A 16,705-nucleotide genomic window follows, 5' to 3' on the forward strand; every position below is an offset into this window, starting at 1 on the left:
TATATATATAAATCGCGTTTGGTCTCGTACTGTATCGTGTATCTTGTCAGTGTGTGCACTTGCTTGGCCATTTGTAGTTGATAAACAGGAAAGTGGGTCCAGCTGAATTGAAATGATCATTTGTTAGATTGGTATAATAAAGGTTATTATACCGCGGCAGCGGTCGCGGCAGTCGTCGTGTGAAGCCCTCTTAGTGTGAAGACCATCGACTCTACCGTGCGACTCCACCGGGCAGGGACACCGGCAAGGGATAGTAGTAGCTTTTTATTTAATTTTTTCATTGATATGTTTATTATTGAAATGTTGTTGTTATATGCATGTGTTAATTTTATTTAATTTCTTTATTTTCTTAAATATGTGGGTAGATAGTATTTATAGTGTTGTAACTTTTTAGTTTTAGTTACTTTTTCTTATTTGTAAGTCGCTTTGGACAAAAGCGTCTGCTAAATGACAAAAGTAAGTAAGTAAAGTAATATATATATATATATATATATATATATATATATATATATATATATATATATAATACATTTAGAACCTAAATATCATTAGCATAAACAAGTTTAAAATCAATTACAATATGTTGCCTGAAAAATTTAAATTGATTCAGTTCTGGTCTTGAACGAATTGTTCAGATCTGTTTTGTTCATCTGATTCATTAAAAAAGACTCGATCTTGAATGACCCCTTCTATCATAATAAACGTCCTTAGAGCCGAATGGTCAGGCTTAGCTTCTAAATATATTCGTACATTGACTTGTTAGATTAGAAGAATTAGTATAATTAGTTACCTGCAGTTTTCATCGCTTGTAGTAAGAGGCGTTTTAGATGAGGAACTCCAAAAGGGCTTTACATAGGATAATAATAATACTCTTAATTTGTATATAATTTGGGCCATCTTGCATACACTCTTCAAGAGTGAACTTGCCCTGCACTGTTTTGGTATTTGCAATATCAGCGATGGTGTCAATGTCGTTAAATTCAATTAAACAGATCATGAGAGGGATGGTGGACAGTCCTGGATTTGACCGGGTTTTAAGTAGAGCGAAATCTGTGGTTAAATTAAATGATTCTCCTTGGAGATCCACATTCATATGTGAACCTGCCAGACCAGTTCACTCCGCAGTAAATATATTTGAGCAAACATATTCGGCTGAAGCATATTGAGCCGAGGTATTGTCTGCAGCCCCTGGGAAAGTGGTGTGCGAGCTGAAGGTGGAGGAGGAGGCACCCTTAACGGAGGACTGGTGGATGTGATCTCCACCACTGCCATCATGTACAGCGAGAGAGGAGCTCCCGGGGTCAGCATGGACATGAACATAACGTGAGCTTTTGACTGACACTGAATACAGGACTACTGTCATGCATGGGGAGTGTTGTCACTGTTAAATTAAACTAATTGTTTTCGACATTTTGAATGAATGAATAAAAGTTTTGAAACATTAAAATAATCAAATTATTTTTTTTTCATAAAAAAAATAAGAAATGTTGCAATTGGCTACTACGATTATTAGATTCAATTAACTAATAACATTACTAGAATTAAAACTGAATTTGTTTTTTTAAAGCTATATTGGAATATCAAAAACAACTCATAAAAATGACAAAAACACATGTTACTAAAACAAGCTCAAATTTGATTAAATATAAAAGATTCTAAATATAAACAACTACTATAATATTAGTTACATAAATGCAGTGGTTTGTATGTTGGCTTCAAATACCTAGCTCAAAACAATCTAAGTTTTAATTTTGTTATCCAGACTACAGGTGCATCTCAAAATATTAGAATATCGTGAAAAAGTTAAAAAACAAATATTGTAACTTATTTAAAAAAAAATTAAGTTTCATATATTCTAGATTCAATACATGTAAAGTAAAACATTTCAAAAGGTTTTTGTTTTAATTTTGATGATTAGAGCTTACAGCTCATGAAAGTCAAAAACCCAGTATCTCAAAATATTAGAATATTTCCTAAAATAAATCAAAAAAAGTATTTGCAAAACAGATAAGTTCAAGTTCTTTAAAGTATGTTCGTTTATGCACTCTCCAGTCTTCTTCTCCGGACCTTGATTTCCAAATGAAATGGAAAATTTACTTTCATCTGAAAAGAGGACTTTGGACCACTGAGCAACAGTCCAGTTCTTTTTCTCCACAGCCCAGGTAAGACGCTTCTGACGTTGTCTCTGGTTCAGATGTGGCTTGGTAGCCCTTTTCCTGAAGACGTCTGAGCGTGGTGACTCTTGATGCACTGACTCCAGCTTCAGTCCACTCCTTGTGAAGCTCTCACAAGTGTTTAAATCAGCTTTGCTTGACAGTATTCTCAAGCTTGCAGTCATCCGTTGCTTGTGCACCTTTTCCTACCCACATTCTTCCTTCCAGTCAACTTTTCATTTAATATGCTTTGATACAGCACTCTGTAAACAGCTACACTTTTCAGTAATGACCCTCTGTGACTTACCCTCTTTGTGGAGGGCGTCAGTGTTCATCTTCTGGATCATTGCCAAGTCAGCAGTCTTCCCCATTATTGTGGTTTCAAAGAACAAGAGATACCCAGAATTTATACTGTAGGGACGGTCATTAATTGAAACTCAAATGTAAATATTCTAATATTTTGAGATACTGAGCTGTAAGCTCTAATCATCAAAATTAAAACAAAAAACTTGAAATGTTTTACTTTACATGTAATGAAGCCATAATATGAAAGTTTCACTTTTTGAAATGTTACATTAAAAAAAAATGTTCACGATATTCAAATTTTTTGAGATGCACCTGTATAATTTCAAACAAATAAAAATGAACAAAACCACAACAGCATACTTTAGACCATATTTAACTATGCAATGCAGATAGATCGTAGACAAAACGTTTAACTGTTTGCTCAGGGCATGGCTATTTCTCATGAATGTCTAGTTATAAATTTCTACAATTTATAACATTTATTGGAAATAGTGTTTTCATATTTTTGCCATTTTATGATATGTACTCGTAATTGTATTAGGTTGATAGATGTCAGGTTCCTATTGTGGCATGGTATGTTGTCAAAAAAATGTTCCCTTGTTAATAATGACAAATGTTCAATAGCTTTTTTTATGTTGCTAAAACTTGACAAGACAACTTGCAATAAAAGTGAAAAGTCTGACAAATAGTCCCAGTTTCAATTAAAAAATAATATTACATACATTCATCATCTGAAATGGACTCTTGCCACTTAAATTTGTTTGCTTTCTATTTAACAGATATATGAATGCAGCTAAAATTGGAGAAGACGTCCTGATCACTGCGCAGGTTTTAAAACAAGGAAGGACTCTAGCATTTGCAACAGTAGATCTCATCAACAAGGCAAACGGAAAACTCATTGCTCAGGGAAGACACACTAAACACCTTGGCAGCTGATTGATTATGTACATGCCATGTAACTGATATGAAACATGTTGTTCTTTTGTTATATAATAAACTCCAGCATAAAAATCTTTGCACTGTGTTAGGATATGTTCAGCAGTGTTTATTTCAACAGAATTATTCAAACAATGGGTACATCAAAATAAAGACAAAAGACCCACCTTCCCCTTCGACGTGAACTCAGAATTTCAAAAGGGGGAAAAAGTAATATTTTAATGCCTTAAGAACGGACAAAGATGGCTTACAGATACCAAATCCCAAGCACTGCAATATTTAGTACTCCGTAATGATCCATTTAAAGCTTCACTACGAAATTTCTCATTAGGAACATAAGCTTGAACACCAGTCTCCCATCACATACCCACCACCAATGATTCCATCTGGTATCAGTAGCTCGTATGTATATATAGTGCACGAGTTGCTCAACTGGTGACAATTACCATCCCAAGAAAAACAAACAGCATCAGAATTCCTCCAACAGACAGTTTGCCAACCATTTTAGATATACACTACACACCACACCTCCGTCCCCATCAGGCAACACTCCTCCAGAAACGATAACACAAACAAGGTTTGTCATATTATAGGAAAGGAATGACACTCAAATTAAAAATGTCCAGCAAAAACTAAGGCAGTAACTGAATGAGAAGCAATGCCTACACCAAATGAGTTAACAAGTATTGTTCACCTTGTAATAAAAGCTTTTTGAGGAAGACTACCCAGGCTCTTTTGTCCTCTGTCACTGATCGCCATTACTCATGAAATCCCTACTGAATATAACAGACATGTTAACAATCCCTCATGACAGTGATGTTAAAGCCAGTCCAACACACGAAGACCACATGTGAAAGACCTCTGTCATTGGTTTCCTTTTTTTTTGTTTTTTTGTTTTGGTAACGTAAAGAGTTCCTTCGGTGACTGGTATTGTTGACAGTGCAGCTCCAAGAGAACAACCACTCAAAATCAAATGTTCATGCAGGTTCAAATAAAAACTAACCAAAGATAGGGGAGATGGGATGAACCAAAGCAAGATTGGTTGAGGGAGGATTTAAAAAAAAAAAATAGAGCTAAATTAAATATCACGATGAAAATGAGTGGTTAACAAAAAGGAGAGTTCCAAGCACAAGTTCATATCTATTCAACTGAGGGACGTGTAGATAAGGTCAACTTGCTTCGAGGCCTCGAGGGGTGTCTTCCATGCGTTTCTCCTAGTCAGGCATGTATGGACGGAGGTGGTCCTCGATGTCTCCAACCCCCCAACAGGTGAGCTGATCCTGTGGCAGGTAGAGACAGAGGCTGCACAACTTGAAAACTGTGAGCTTGGTTTTTGGAGTCTGTTGAAGAAAGAGACATAAGAATATTAAGCTATTCTTAAATACTATATTATGCAGTAAATACCTGGTATTGCAAGGTGTATAGTTATTAGTAATTCAATATTAAAATTCTAGGCAATGCTGATAAGATAAATTATTTCATTATGTTATTGCCAATAACCAATATTAAAATAAAACAGCTGGTTATTAAATAGTATACAGTAAGTATTAGGTTATTGTAAATTTTGCAATTATGATGGATTCACTGATATTACAATTCTGGCTAATTAAGATTACCAAGAAATTATTTCTGTTACGGTCAATAATAAAATTACAGATGTAATAAAGGGTTAATATTTCTTTAGTTTCTACAGTAAATGTTAATTACAAGGTGTATAATTAGTTGGGAATCACTAAATAAAATTCTGGTTAAAAGGGATACTCCACCCAAAAATTTAAATTCTCTCATTAATCACTTAATTGCGTCCAGTGGATATTCTCCAAAATGGCGCTATGCTGACACAGGAGACAAATTGTTGAATAAAATCATTTTTTTGTTTTCTTGTCACAGAAAAAGTGTTCTCATCGCTTCATTAAATTCAGATTGAACCACTGATGGTAGATAGACTATTCTGATGATGCTTTTCATACTTTTATAGACCTTGACAGTGTAATTTACTATGCAGTCAATGGGACAGTCACAAGCCTCCCGGATTTCATCCAAAATATCTTGTGTTCCGAAGATGAACGAAGCTTTTACGAGTTTGGAACGACATGGGGGTCCCTTTAATACTGATAACCAAACAATTATGTTGTTATTGTCAATAACCAATTAAAATTTGAAAACTACATGGTTTGTGTGTTGGAGCAGGGTTGGAATAAAACTGTGCAAGGCTGCGGCCCTCCAGGAACTGAGTTTGACACCTATGCTATAATATAAAGCATGTATTGAGAAATAAAGCTTCATATTGAGATATGCTAAAGATTACATTTAACAATGTTATTCAAGTTAATCTTTTTTTAAAAATACACTCATTTGAGTGAACGTTAATGTCATGATAACCCTCATGACATTCTTAAATATTATCCATGGGCCTTCATATTTCATGTTTTATCGAACCAACCTGTAAGTGCTGTCTGTCCACAAAGAGAAAGACAGACTGATTGGGGTTGTTCATAACCATCCCAGCCTTGTCCTTCCGACCAACAGCATGCAAAAACTGCTTTTCATAGTCTCCATGATGAAACTCAAACTTGGCCTGTAAACGTTCAAAAGCAAACTTAACTATATTCAATTTTGTGAAAGGATTTCTATGCATCATTCATGCCCATTGTGCATGTTGAATACTTGGTGTTAAGGGTTTGAACAAGCCCATAACCTCAAATACGTGGAATAATATTATTACTATTCCTCGTATTTGAGATTACATATACATACCTGAACAGGCCTAAATGGTTCATGTTCAGCCCCTTTCCATCTGGAGAACAGGAGACAGACAATCTTCTCAATATCATTGCGGGGCCAAAGGATAAAGTCCATCTCCTGGGTACAACCTATCACATCCTGTACAGATTCAGAAACATCAGTGAGACACAAAAAGCAATGACCTCGACCAACATGACACATGGGGTTTTAGACAAAACAAACCAGTACGGTCGCAGTACAGCAGCTTAATCTTCAACTGGCAATGTTGAAAGTGACCCGTGTTGTGTGACAACACTTACTCTACGCATCGACTGGTAACGAGGCGCGTGCAACTGCACCACATCTTTCTGGAGAAGCTCTAAAGAACTCTCTAAGGAGTAGCTCGTATCCTTCACGCCTTTAAGGATATTTTCCTCATAGTTGTTGGTCATCACTGGTACCACCTCAGCTACTTCGAAGAGTGCAGACTTCTTTTTCTGTAAAAGTGAAAAGGCATATGAGAACAATCATAGAGTCAATCATTTCTGTTTCATACAGAATCATCCAACGTACCTTTTCCTTAAATACAAAGGCAAGGTAGATCTTGAAGTCGAACTGATCGGCCAAAGATTCTCGTTTCTTCCGTAGCTGGGCGCGGAGTCGGTTTCTTGTTTGATTCCGGCGACAATTTGGGTCTCCCATTGTTACGGACAGTACTATTTTCCTTAAGCAGACTTTTTTTTAACGCTTTTTATTTCCTTAACAGTAGACTATGTGGTTTACAAACCCTTTTAAAAACTAAACAAGCTATAACCAAGCACTACCTGCAGTTCTTACTAATTTGAATTAACGAACAAAGTTAGCAAAACCAAATCAAGTCATTTTTAATCAATAGTGTACTTGGGCCAAGTAAGTTTGCACTAAGTTTTGATGTGTTACACCATTTTTTAAAACAAACAATCAAGCCAAGGCTAAGTGTAAACTAAAAGAAACCACTCATATAACACGACCTGATCAATTAGGATTTTTTTATATGAGAAACGGTGTTGTGTCACTGAATAAAGGACCGAAAACACAAATGCCTGCTACACTGAAAGCCCATACCGACAGTTTTGTGTTTGCGTCCGTGTGTGTGAGGGGACAGATCCGTCTTTAGATAAATAAATCTTGTTTAAAGTTATCTAAAAAGCTGACCAAGAGATTTGACTTTGGAAAGTCTCTTCCAGGATTGACTCTTGCTTGTATCCATGTCTTTGAATAAACGGTCTCATAAAAGCACATCTGAATGACAAGTGAGAAAGACAACCATGGCAGAGAAATGCAGATGCCATGAGATCTTGGCACGGAGTAAGAACACGGAGTTTGCTGGACATCTTGGGATTTAAGGGCATAAAATGGGCCCACGAGCTCTCCTGCCACGGTTGAGTTTCATTGTGAGACTTTTATTTTGTGGCTGGCTAGCAAACTAATGCTAGCTAAGCTGAATACACACACTCGCCACTGACTAATAACCTGGTTGAAGGGAGCTACATCTCTTTTTTATCCAGTATGAGATCTAGGAGAGCATCCAAAGCTAGTATTCATCAATAAACCGACTGTTACATTTTGTTTTTTGCCTGTTTTCTGTGTGTTATCGCGATGCTAGCAGAGACTGGCTTCGATGCGTGGCTGGCTAACTATTGTTTCTCGTCATTTTTTTCTCGAGTTGACTTCCAAGCCCGTTGCGATCCGAGCAAGTACTGCAAAACAATTCGAACACGTTTTAAAACACCGAGCTCAGTGCAAAAAAAACCCGCCCCGTATGGATCGATCCTCGGCGGAGGTTTAGCTTGATGATCTCCCGTTTGTTTTCGAGCTTTTCCACAGTCGTCACACACCAGTGTATGCCATGTCAAGATAAACTGACAAACCGACCGAAGTCCTCCGTTCTCTCAGGTAACAGACGGCGGCATCTGCATCGCGGTGGACCCATAATGATGGAAGGAAAGGGTGAAATGTCTTTCGAGCGATTCTTTCGACTGTTTCGGCCCTTTGATCTGCGTTTGTCTGGAAAATAACAAGCGCTCTTCGCTGAACAAACAACTCAAAATGGCCGACGCGGTCACGCAGCTGTGCACACGTGACAGAGGAGGAGCGCGCGCTGCTGTCAGCTCAGCTGCGTTTATGAAGGGCAGCGTTGTTTAAACGCCCGTAACTAGTTTTTTTTTCACAATATGTCTCAAACTTCTATATAATACTAAGAATTTTCTATGTATTTATTCACTTCTATTGTGAAAACTCCTATATTTGTCTGTTATAAATCAGCAAGGTGTCCTTGTTACAAATGCTAGTAACCCTAAACCAATCAGAATCAGAAAGAGCTTTAAGTTTAGCTTTAACCCTAACCATATAGTAAATACATGTTGTTGATGCATATTACTTAAATTATTAAAAGGTACTTAAATATCGAAACTTGGAGGAGAGACAATTTAATTCAGTGTACACACGGACATTAGTAACTTATTGACATTCGACTATACAGTAATAAATAGTTAACATTATATACACATAATACTCATACATAATATACACATTTTTAAATTGTGTGCACAGTGCTTAATTGGAAAACATACACAATATTCTGCGAAGTGGACAGAAATGATAAGGTGGGCTGTTTCCGCGGGAAACCCGGAGTCACGTGACAGTTCAAAGGCAGGACTTAAGCCGGTGGCGCGCTCTTCACACTCAAGCTGTTGTTAAAGGACGTCTGTTTTATTTCGTGTAGGTTCCGTAAGTATAGTCTTTGACTCGCTGGGTTTATGTTGGATTTTGTTTAGTTGAGTTATTTGAGGTTTTCGGTGTATTTTTAAGAAATGGTGATTTTAAATGCAGGGTCTGTACGAATGTGTTTATGGTCTGGACACAAACAGAGGCCTAACGTTACATCCCATTTGATCTGTGTTTGTCGCTTTTTGTTATACAAGTAACTTTAAAGTGTATGTCTTAAGTTATATTATAGGCCTAGATGGCGAATGAGTACATGATGTTAATCCACAGTTCTGTTTTTATTGTTTTAAAACATTTATATTTATAAGATAACGTTAATGGGTCAACTACATGTCTGTGTCTTAACTTGTGCTGTGCTGAAAACCATTAGCATAAACGTAAACTTGTGCTGAATATACAATTTGGTAATCTCTCATGAGAGTCTTAAGAGCAGTTATTTGTAGACTGGAAGGCTACAAGTGTAGGGGAATGAAAAAAGTGACTGGATCCCAACATGAAATTCCCTGAAACTCTCTTCCAGGTGAAAACATGAGCTCCATCAGAAGACCCAAGCATGCAGAGAATCAATCTGAAAACATCAAGGTATGTGAGACTGTCTTGCCCTAGGCTGTGCTGATGCAATTAATTCAATTACTACTCAATTCACTGAAAATTGCTGAACCAGTGTCCTGTTAGGTGATCAAATTAATGGGGTTTTAAAAGAATCTGGCAACACTCCCATAAACTGATTAATGTCCCATTAGAAGCTAGTCATTAGTGATTTTATTGTGGCCATGTAATTACCCCTAGATATTATTCATATGTTTGGACTACTTAAAACGGTCGCTTGAGTATTGTTAAAAAGGGAAAGAATGATGTCAACACATTTGCAACATGTCTTTAACATGATCAAATTTCCCATTTAGGACCAACTCAACTCGGACCTTGCTCTGTTTTTAAATTAATCATTGCCCATGTGTTGAAATCCAGTAACTGCATCTGTCTGCCACTGTATTATTTAAGTGAAAACATTAACCAACTCCAAACTTGCAGTTGGTCATAAGGAGACTTCTGTGGCGAGTTCCCACGGTAATTACAGGTTAAAGAGTGTTGCAGTAAGATAATAATGCAAGTGGTCCAATCGCTGCCCATGGGAATTGGAGGTGTTTACAGCATGCAGCTGATGTGTGGCCTGCCCCTTTCCCACGCGTGTTAGGACTGTCGATATGCAGAGTTGCTCAGTTACCTTGCTTGTTGCCATCTTGTACTGACAGCTTAACGGGTGTAAGAGGAGAATGACTGTTGAGGCAGGTGAATGGAGCCTGTTACTGTGTGCTTGGATAGAGTTGCCTAACTTTCGTTCTCACCGAAATGAGCCTTTTATTCCTTTTTTTTTTTTGCTACTATGATCCTTGATGACCTGGAGATTGCCTCCTTATTTTTCTTTTCTCAGAAGTTCCTTGTAGCATCAACATCTGGAGCAGGATCGGGGAGGAGGACGCTGCAGGTCCTTCAGCCGTCTGCTGTCAATAAAAACCTTGGTCGTATCATTGAGGTATGTGGTGGTGGTTGCTATTTTGGACGTTACAAAGCATGAACTTTAGTTGGAGGGATGGTGTTAAAGATGGTCTCACCCCGTTTAGAATGGCAAAGCGGTTCCAAAGAGAAAGATGTGGAGCGCTGAGCAGGCGAAGGGCTCAAAGAGGGTCAAAGCAGAGGTACCTATAAAATCCATAAGTCCGGAGGATGAAAATCAGCCTGAGAGGGTCACGCAAGAGGCCTATGAGCTCATGACCAAAGGTAAATGGTCCCCTGTACAGTTTGGACAAGTGGATTGGATTTGCGTTCATGCCAAAGCTGTACCTGTTAATACTGTCATGGTTAATATTTGCAATCTAAGGGTGATGGACTGTTCCTGTAACTTGGTATTGAATTTATTTTTATTTTTTTTTCTTCCCTCTTCAGAAACTCCTGGGTCCTCCTACTGGAAGGAAGTAGCAGAAGAGAGGCGGAAAGCCCTGTTCCGTGTACTCCAAGAAAATGAAAAGGTAGGTTAATAAATAGGTAATTTTCTAATGATTAGCCATTCTACTCCACTTCTCTCTATAGGGCTGATGAATAAGTTGTTCTATACTAAAGTGTTTTTTTTTGTGGCTTTCATTTTATATTTGTTTGTTTCTGCTTTAGAAAGCAGCAGTTTATAATTCTGATTCTTAAGGTCTTAAAAGCACTGTGCTCTTGAATTGTTTGATTAGAAATGTGGTGCCTGTGTTCACTTGTTTCTTAACTTTGTTTCTAAATTAGTTGCACAAAGACATTGAAGCCAAAGATGAACAGATAGCTCAGCTGAAGAGTGAAAATGAGGAGTTACAGGAGCTGGCACAGAATGTACAGCACCTGGCTGACATGATTGAAGTAAGTGATTTGTGTGTAGCTTTTAATCCGCTTGAAGCCTGACTCGCTGTTTCTTGGTCCAAATGTTTTATAAGATGCTTAAAGAAAACGGACTGCTAAAACCATACATCGCAAAAGTTTAACACTCATGAGGTGGTTTTTTTGGGCGTTTTAAAAAAACAAAAGCAGTCTCAAACTCTAATGGAAAACCTTTCTTCGCATTCACAGGTCACCTGGTATACGTAAAAGTCACATGATCATTCTCTAATGCACAGTAACCTCCAAGAAATGCCTCATGCGTTGCTGCTCAAGTATAAGGGGCTTTCTTTGTCATTAGTGCTTGGATAACCCCTTATGTACACTACACACGGCATTGCGGCTCCAACACACCCACTGGAGCTGATCACGTCCGCTCTATGCTTGTTTATACCAGCGGCAAAGATGCATGCCAGCATCTTTTGATTTTTATTAAAAAGTGAATATATAATAATGGCTAGTGCAGTGGCTGCAATTTATGTAAACCTACCAACTTCCATCGCCATGACTTATTGTGAAAGGAGAAAAGATAAGTGTCTCATGCCTTTTTTTTTTTTTTTTTTTAAATCAACATGGAAAAATTGTGCCATCTGTAATGGAAATGCAGCTATTGTTAATTATCATTCTCGCAGGTCTCCATAAACCACTAAAATGTTATTATACATGCCAGGCCTGTAGTTGGTGAGACAACTTTGCAAAGAAACCCCAAGCCTGACCCCCATAAGACTGATCATGTAATGCAGTGGTTCTCATACCTGTCCTGGGGACCCCCAGCCACCACATATTTCGTATGTCTCTCTCTCTCTCATAGGCCACACCCATTTCAAGTCTTGCAGATTCTACTGATGAGTTGAATCAGATGTTAAGTGAGGGAGACATACAAAATATGCTGTGGTTGGGGGTCCCCAGGACCGGGTTGAGAACCACTGTTGTAATGCACATGATTTCTTCGTTTTCAGAAATTCATGTTTTTGTAGTTTACACAGTGACTATAGCAGTATTGTTGGCTGTTGAGATGGTATTCTTGCTTTGACCAGGAAACTATATTTGCGTCACAACAAGTCGATAGTGGCGGTATGGCGAAATTCTGACTTTTTTTCATATCAATTATCACTAATGTCAAATCTTTATTTCTGTCAAGTTTAAAGCCAGATTTTTGCTCCAAAGTGAAATTTTCCTTAAAGTTTTAATAGAAAAATTAATTTCTTTAGTTTCTGCATGTTCTGAGTGATGGTTTCAAATCAAGAAACCAGTTTGGGTTGCCTGATAATAATTATTATTATTATTCTTATTATTTATATTAAGCGTTGGTATCAAATTAAATCATTATAAACCCCATTAAAACCACACACACAGCACCTCAATACCATGGTAAAAATAGAACTATGATTTTTAGGTAATCTATTTGTATGAAAGTCTAAGAGTCTTCAGTATAAATGCACACGCTATAGCTTAATCTCACGTACATACTAAAATTATATTTCCTTTACTCCTGTAATAAAGTTCAAATCCCACATTTCTGCCACAATACCATGGCACAGTGAGTGTTACTACAGTAAATCCATGGTAAATGGCGCCGTGTAGATGGAAGAGCCGATGGTCTCGTTGCACCCAGTGTTTCTCCTGTTTGGCTTTAAACTAGTTTAAATCAGTCATTTGTGTTCATCGTTTCATTAAAGTGTTTCACACGGGATCTCGCAGCGCTGCTTGGTGCTCGCGTGACCGAGTAAACGCATCTGCTCTAGTGAGCTTGCACTGCGCTGCAGTTTGAACTGTGATCCGAGCGGATGAATGGTCAATGTGGTGCGATTTTCAAATGAGGCGTGCCGTTTTGTTTCGCTTTTGGCGCATAAACCTATCAAACATTTATCTAATTCTTCATATTTTGAGATTATTGCTCTCTAATTATCGCCCTGCCCTATGTGAAACCACCATTGGGGTGGGACTAGAGATTAAAATTGGCCAACTCAATGTCCCGAGTTATGTCTGTCTTTTCTCTTCTCTCAGAGACTAACTGGTAAGAGTCCAGACAGTCTAGAGGAGCTGCGTGAAATGGCCTTTGATGCAGAAGAGGAGGAAGAACATGGAGATGAGAGTGAAGCTGATGAGAGCCAGGACAGTGTTGAACTGGGCACAGAACTGTCACCTGAACATATTGTGCCACGTAAGGATGAATCCACAACCGATGAAAGCTGAAATGATGGCACCTGAAAAATATTGAACTGAAAAGAACCATTATGGACCCGTTTTTTGTTTTTTAATCTCCTTTGAGAACCAATACGCACCGTTTTTTGTTTTTTTTGCTGTAAATGAGCTTTTACTTTCACTACCTGTAGTTAATGTGCATGTTCACTGCCGGTGTAAATATGTAAAATTGAATGCATACAATGGAAATAAACTCATATTTTGTACACATGCTTTTTAATTGTTTACCTAACATGTGCCCACTTTTAGTGTAAGTGCAACCCTTCAGCTCATCTTCCTCATGCAAAGCATCTTTCTTTGAGCTGTGCTGGAATCCTAAAACCCTGAGAAGCTCCTGAGCGTAGTTTAATGGCCATCTCTCCCAGTCCAGACTCTCCAGTTTCTCCAGATTGGACTGCAGGCCCTCAGACTGCTTGAGGTGGCAGATGATTGGGATGTTGTTGGAACAGATGATGTTGAGCAGGTAGCAGCTCCAGCACTGTGACGTGAAGGAGAGTTTGCTGGTTGAAGATACAAACTCCAGCAGGGTGTCGGGGAGCCCAAGTGCTTGTGCCTTGTCTTGGTTGGCGACGTGGAGGTAGCAGATTGCACTGAGGCCTTCAAGAACTCGAATGATGTGCTGATCTGTAAGCTCAGGTGTTTTCAGGAGCTCCACCATGCTTGCCATGTACTCATCTGCTGCTTGAGCTGCATGTTCATAACCTCCTAAAAGAGTTTAAATAATTAGTAGGGTCTGTAACAGTAGAAGACCTTGCTGTGCTTCACTTGACCTATTGAATGTTTTTGCTCTCTTCCAATGATGGTAAAAGAAAAATGTATCATTTTGACCAATACTATGTATTTGTGGCTATTTCTACAAATATACCTGTGATACTTATGACTGGTTTTGTGATCCAGGTTCACAAACGTTAACCGTTACATAGCACAGCCGTTGGTAACTAACGTTACTACTAGACAGTACTCGATACGCAGCTAATCACTTGCTTTGTTTTGAACCATTGTTTGCCAGCGATTCACTGACTCCCTCATTAAGACCACCTGCTGCCGCTTTCATATTTCAAGATATCACTTCATTTCACGATAAAAAGGCGTCCGCCTGTCATATCACCTGTGTAGCTTAATATCCCAATGTCCCGAGCTGCTTCTGCTCTCGCTGTTATGGGCAGCTGCGTACTCCGGATCAGTCGACCAGCCTTGAGGATCTTCTTTTTGTGGCTTCTGTCTGGTTCTTCCAGACCAGAGGAAAAATAAGGCTTGATGTAATTATCGTACAATGAGGAGAGGAACCGAATCATGCGTCTGGCTGTCTTCAAACACTTTTCAAAAAGCTTTTTTTCAAAACAGAACGTTGTTTTCATTTCATTAAGCTTGTTATCGTGACATCATCCACTTAGTACGTTTTCACAAGCGCCTTCATAAAATGCCTTTTACACCACAACACTTTTTTTAATGTCCATGTGCTTCAGAAAAACGTTAAATGTTCACGCTCGGTGAATTTAATTAAAATGAACTAAAGCAGCACAATTAGTAAGCATTTTGTCATTATGTAATTTCGTTACGGACTACATGAATCATATTTGTTGCCATTATTACAGGTACATCTAAACAAAATTGAATATCATGGAAAAGGTCAATATTTTTGTCAATCATTTCAGAAAGTGAAACCCATATATAAATTCATTATACATGGAGTGAAATATTTCAAGCCTTTATTTCTTGAAATTTTGATGATTATGGCTTACAGATAATGAAAACCCAAAATTCAGTGTCTCAGAAAATTAGAATATTACATAAGATTAATAAAAAAATGGATATTTTAAACAGAAATGTCAGGCTTCTGAAAAGTATGTTCATTTCTATGCACTCAATACTTGGTTGGGCCTCCTTTTGCATGAATTACTGCATGAATGCGGCGTGGCATGGAGGCAATCAGCCCGTGGCACTGCTCAGGTGGTATGGAAGCCCAGGTTGCTTTGATAGCGGCCTTCAGGTCATCTGCATTGTTGGGTCTGGTGTCTCTCATCTTCCTCTTGACAATACCCCATAGATTCTCTATGGGGTTCAGGTCAGGTGAGTTTGCTGGCCAATCAAGCACAGTAACACCGTGGTCATTGAACCAGCTTTTGGTACCTTTAGCAGTGTGGGCAGGTGCCAAGTCCTGCTGGAAAATGAAATCAGCATCTCCATAAAGCTTGTCAGCAGAAGGAAGCATGAAGTGCTCTAAAATTTCCCGGTAGACGGCTGCGTTGACTGTGGACTTCAGAAAACACTGTGGACCAACACCAGCAGATGACATGGCAGCCCAAATCATCACTGACTGTGGAAACTTCACACTTGACTTCAAGCAACATGGATTCTGTGCCTCTCCACTCTTCCTCCAGACTCTGGGACCTTGATTTCCAAATGAAATGCAAAATTTACTTTCATCTGAAAAGAGGACTTTGGATCACTGAGCAACAGTCCAGTTCTTTTTCTCGACAGCCCAGGTAAGACGCTTCTGATGTTGTCTCTGGTCCAGAAGTGGCTTGGTAGCCCTTCCTGAAGACGTCTGAGCGTGGCGACTCTTGATGCACTGACTCCAGCTTCAGCCCACACCTTGTGAAGCTCTCACAAGTGTTTAAATCAGCTTTGCTTGACAGTATTCTCAAGCTTGCAGTCATCCCTGTTGCTTGTGCACCTTTTCCTACCCAAATTCTTCCTTCCAGTCAACTTTGCATTAAATATGCTTTGAAAAAGCGCTCTGTAAACAGCCACACCTTTCAGTAATGACCCTCTGTGACTTACCCTCTTTGTGGAGGGCGTCAATGTTCATCTTCTGGATCATTGCCAAGTCAGCAGTCTTCTCCATTATTGTGGTTTCAAAGAACAAGAGATACCCGGAATTTATACAGTAGGGACGGTCATTAATTGAAACTCAAATATAAATATTCTAATATTTTGAGATACTGATTTTTGACTTTCATAAGCTGTAAGCTCTGATTAAAATTTAAACAAAAACTTTTGAAATGTTTTACTTGTAATGAATTAAAATATATGAAAGTTAAAATTTTTGAAATAAGGTACAAGAAAACATGAACTTTTTCACGATATTCTAATTTTTTGAGATGTACCTGAAACTGGACTGTGAATTTCTAGTTCCCAGCATGGACTGGATCATGAAACTTTGAAACTGAAATTTTGTTATACAGTAATGAGCAAGAGCTGTT

The 16,705-nt window shown here is 38.4% G+C and overlaps 2 protein-coding genes and 1 pseudogene across 4 annotated transcripts; 2 read left to right on the forward strand and 1 right to left on the reverse strand.

The window, feature by feature from the left end:
• Positions 1-959: 959 nt before the first annotated feature.
• LOC306847225 (acyl-coenzyme A thioesterase 13-like) lies at positions 960-3,395 on the forward strand (annotated as a pseudogene). The gene is made up of 3 exons: positions 960-1,038; positions 1,168-1,323; positions 3,239-3,395. The product of its transcript is annotated as an acyl-coenzyme A thioesterase 13-like (transcript).
• On the reverse strand, positions 3,078-8,431 carry LOC306847224 (uncharacterized protein C6orf62 homolog). The gene is made up of 5 exons (XM_079381056.1): positions 6,693-8,431; positions 6,440-6,616; positions 6,153-6,278; positions 5,839-5,973; positions 3,078-4,735 (listed from the first exon to the last, which is right to left on the reverse strand). The coding sequence occupies exons 1-5, from the start codon at positions 6,819-6,821 to the stop codon at positions 4,610-4,612; spliced, it is 693 nt and encodes a 230-aa protein (XP_079237182.1). The 5' UTR covers positions 6,822-8,431; the 3' UTR covers positions 3,078-4,609.
• LOC306847223 (geminin-like) lies at positions 8,244-14,375 on the forward strand. Of its 2 annotated transcripts, none has more exons than XM_079381054.1 (7): positions 8,244-8,888; positions 9,406-9,467; positions 10,318-10,419; positions 10,508-10,664; positions 10,830-10,912; positions 11,169-11,279; positions 13,302-14,375. In XM_079381054.1, the coding sequence occupies exons 2-7, from the start codon at positions 9,414-9,416 to the stop codon at positions 13,488-13,490; spliced, it is 696 nt and encodes a 231-aa protein (XP_079237180.1). In that variant the 5' UTR covers positions 8,244-8,888; positions 9,406-9,413; the 3' UTR covers positions 13,491-14,375. The 2 variants fall into 2 exon arrangements, with proteins under 2 accessions (XP_079237180.1, XP_079237181.1); XM_079381055.1 differs by having other exon boundaries at positions 8,244-8,879; positions 13,302-13,710.
• Positions 14,376-16,705: the final 2,330 nt, after the last annotated feature.

The sequence above is a fragment of the Barbus barbus genome, assembly GCF_936440315.1.
Source record: "Barbus barbus genome assembly, chromosome: 27".
Lineage (NCBI taxonomy): Eukaryota > Metazoa > Chordata > Actinopteri > Cypriniformes > Cyprinidae > Barbus > Barbus barbus.

Coding starts and splice junctions, on each gene's coding strand:
- LOC306847224 (XM_079381056.1), bottom strand. CDS start 6,821: ATGGGAGACCCAAATTGTCGCCGGAATCAAACAAGAAACCGACTCCGC. Junction 6,279..6,439: donor GTTACCAGTCGATGCGTAGA/GTAAGTGTTGTC, acceptor GAATCTGTACAG/GATGTGATAGGTTGTACCCA. Junction 5,974..6,152: donor AACCATTTAGGCCTGTTCAG/GTATGTATATGT, acceptor GAACGTTTACAG/GCCAAGTTTGAGTTTCATCA.
- LOC306847223 (XM_079381054.1), top strand. CDS start 9,414: ATGAGCTCCATCAGAAGACCCAAGCATGCAGAGAATCAATCTGAAAAC. Junction 9,468..10,317: donor ATCAATCTGAAAACATCAAG/GTATGTGAGACT, acceptor TTCTTTTCTCAG/AAGTTCCTTGTAGCATCAAC. Junction 10,420..10,507: donor ACCTTGGTCGTATCATTGAG/GTATGTGGTGGT, acceptor CACCCCGTTTAG/AATGGCAAAGCGGTTCCAAA.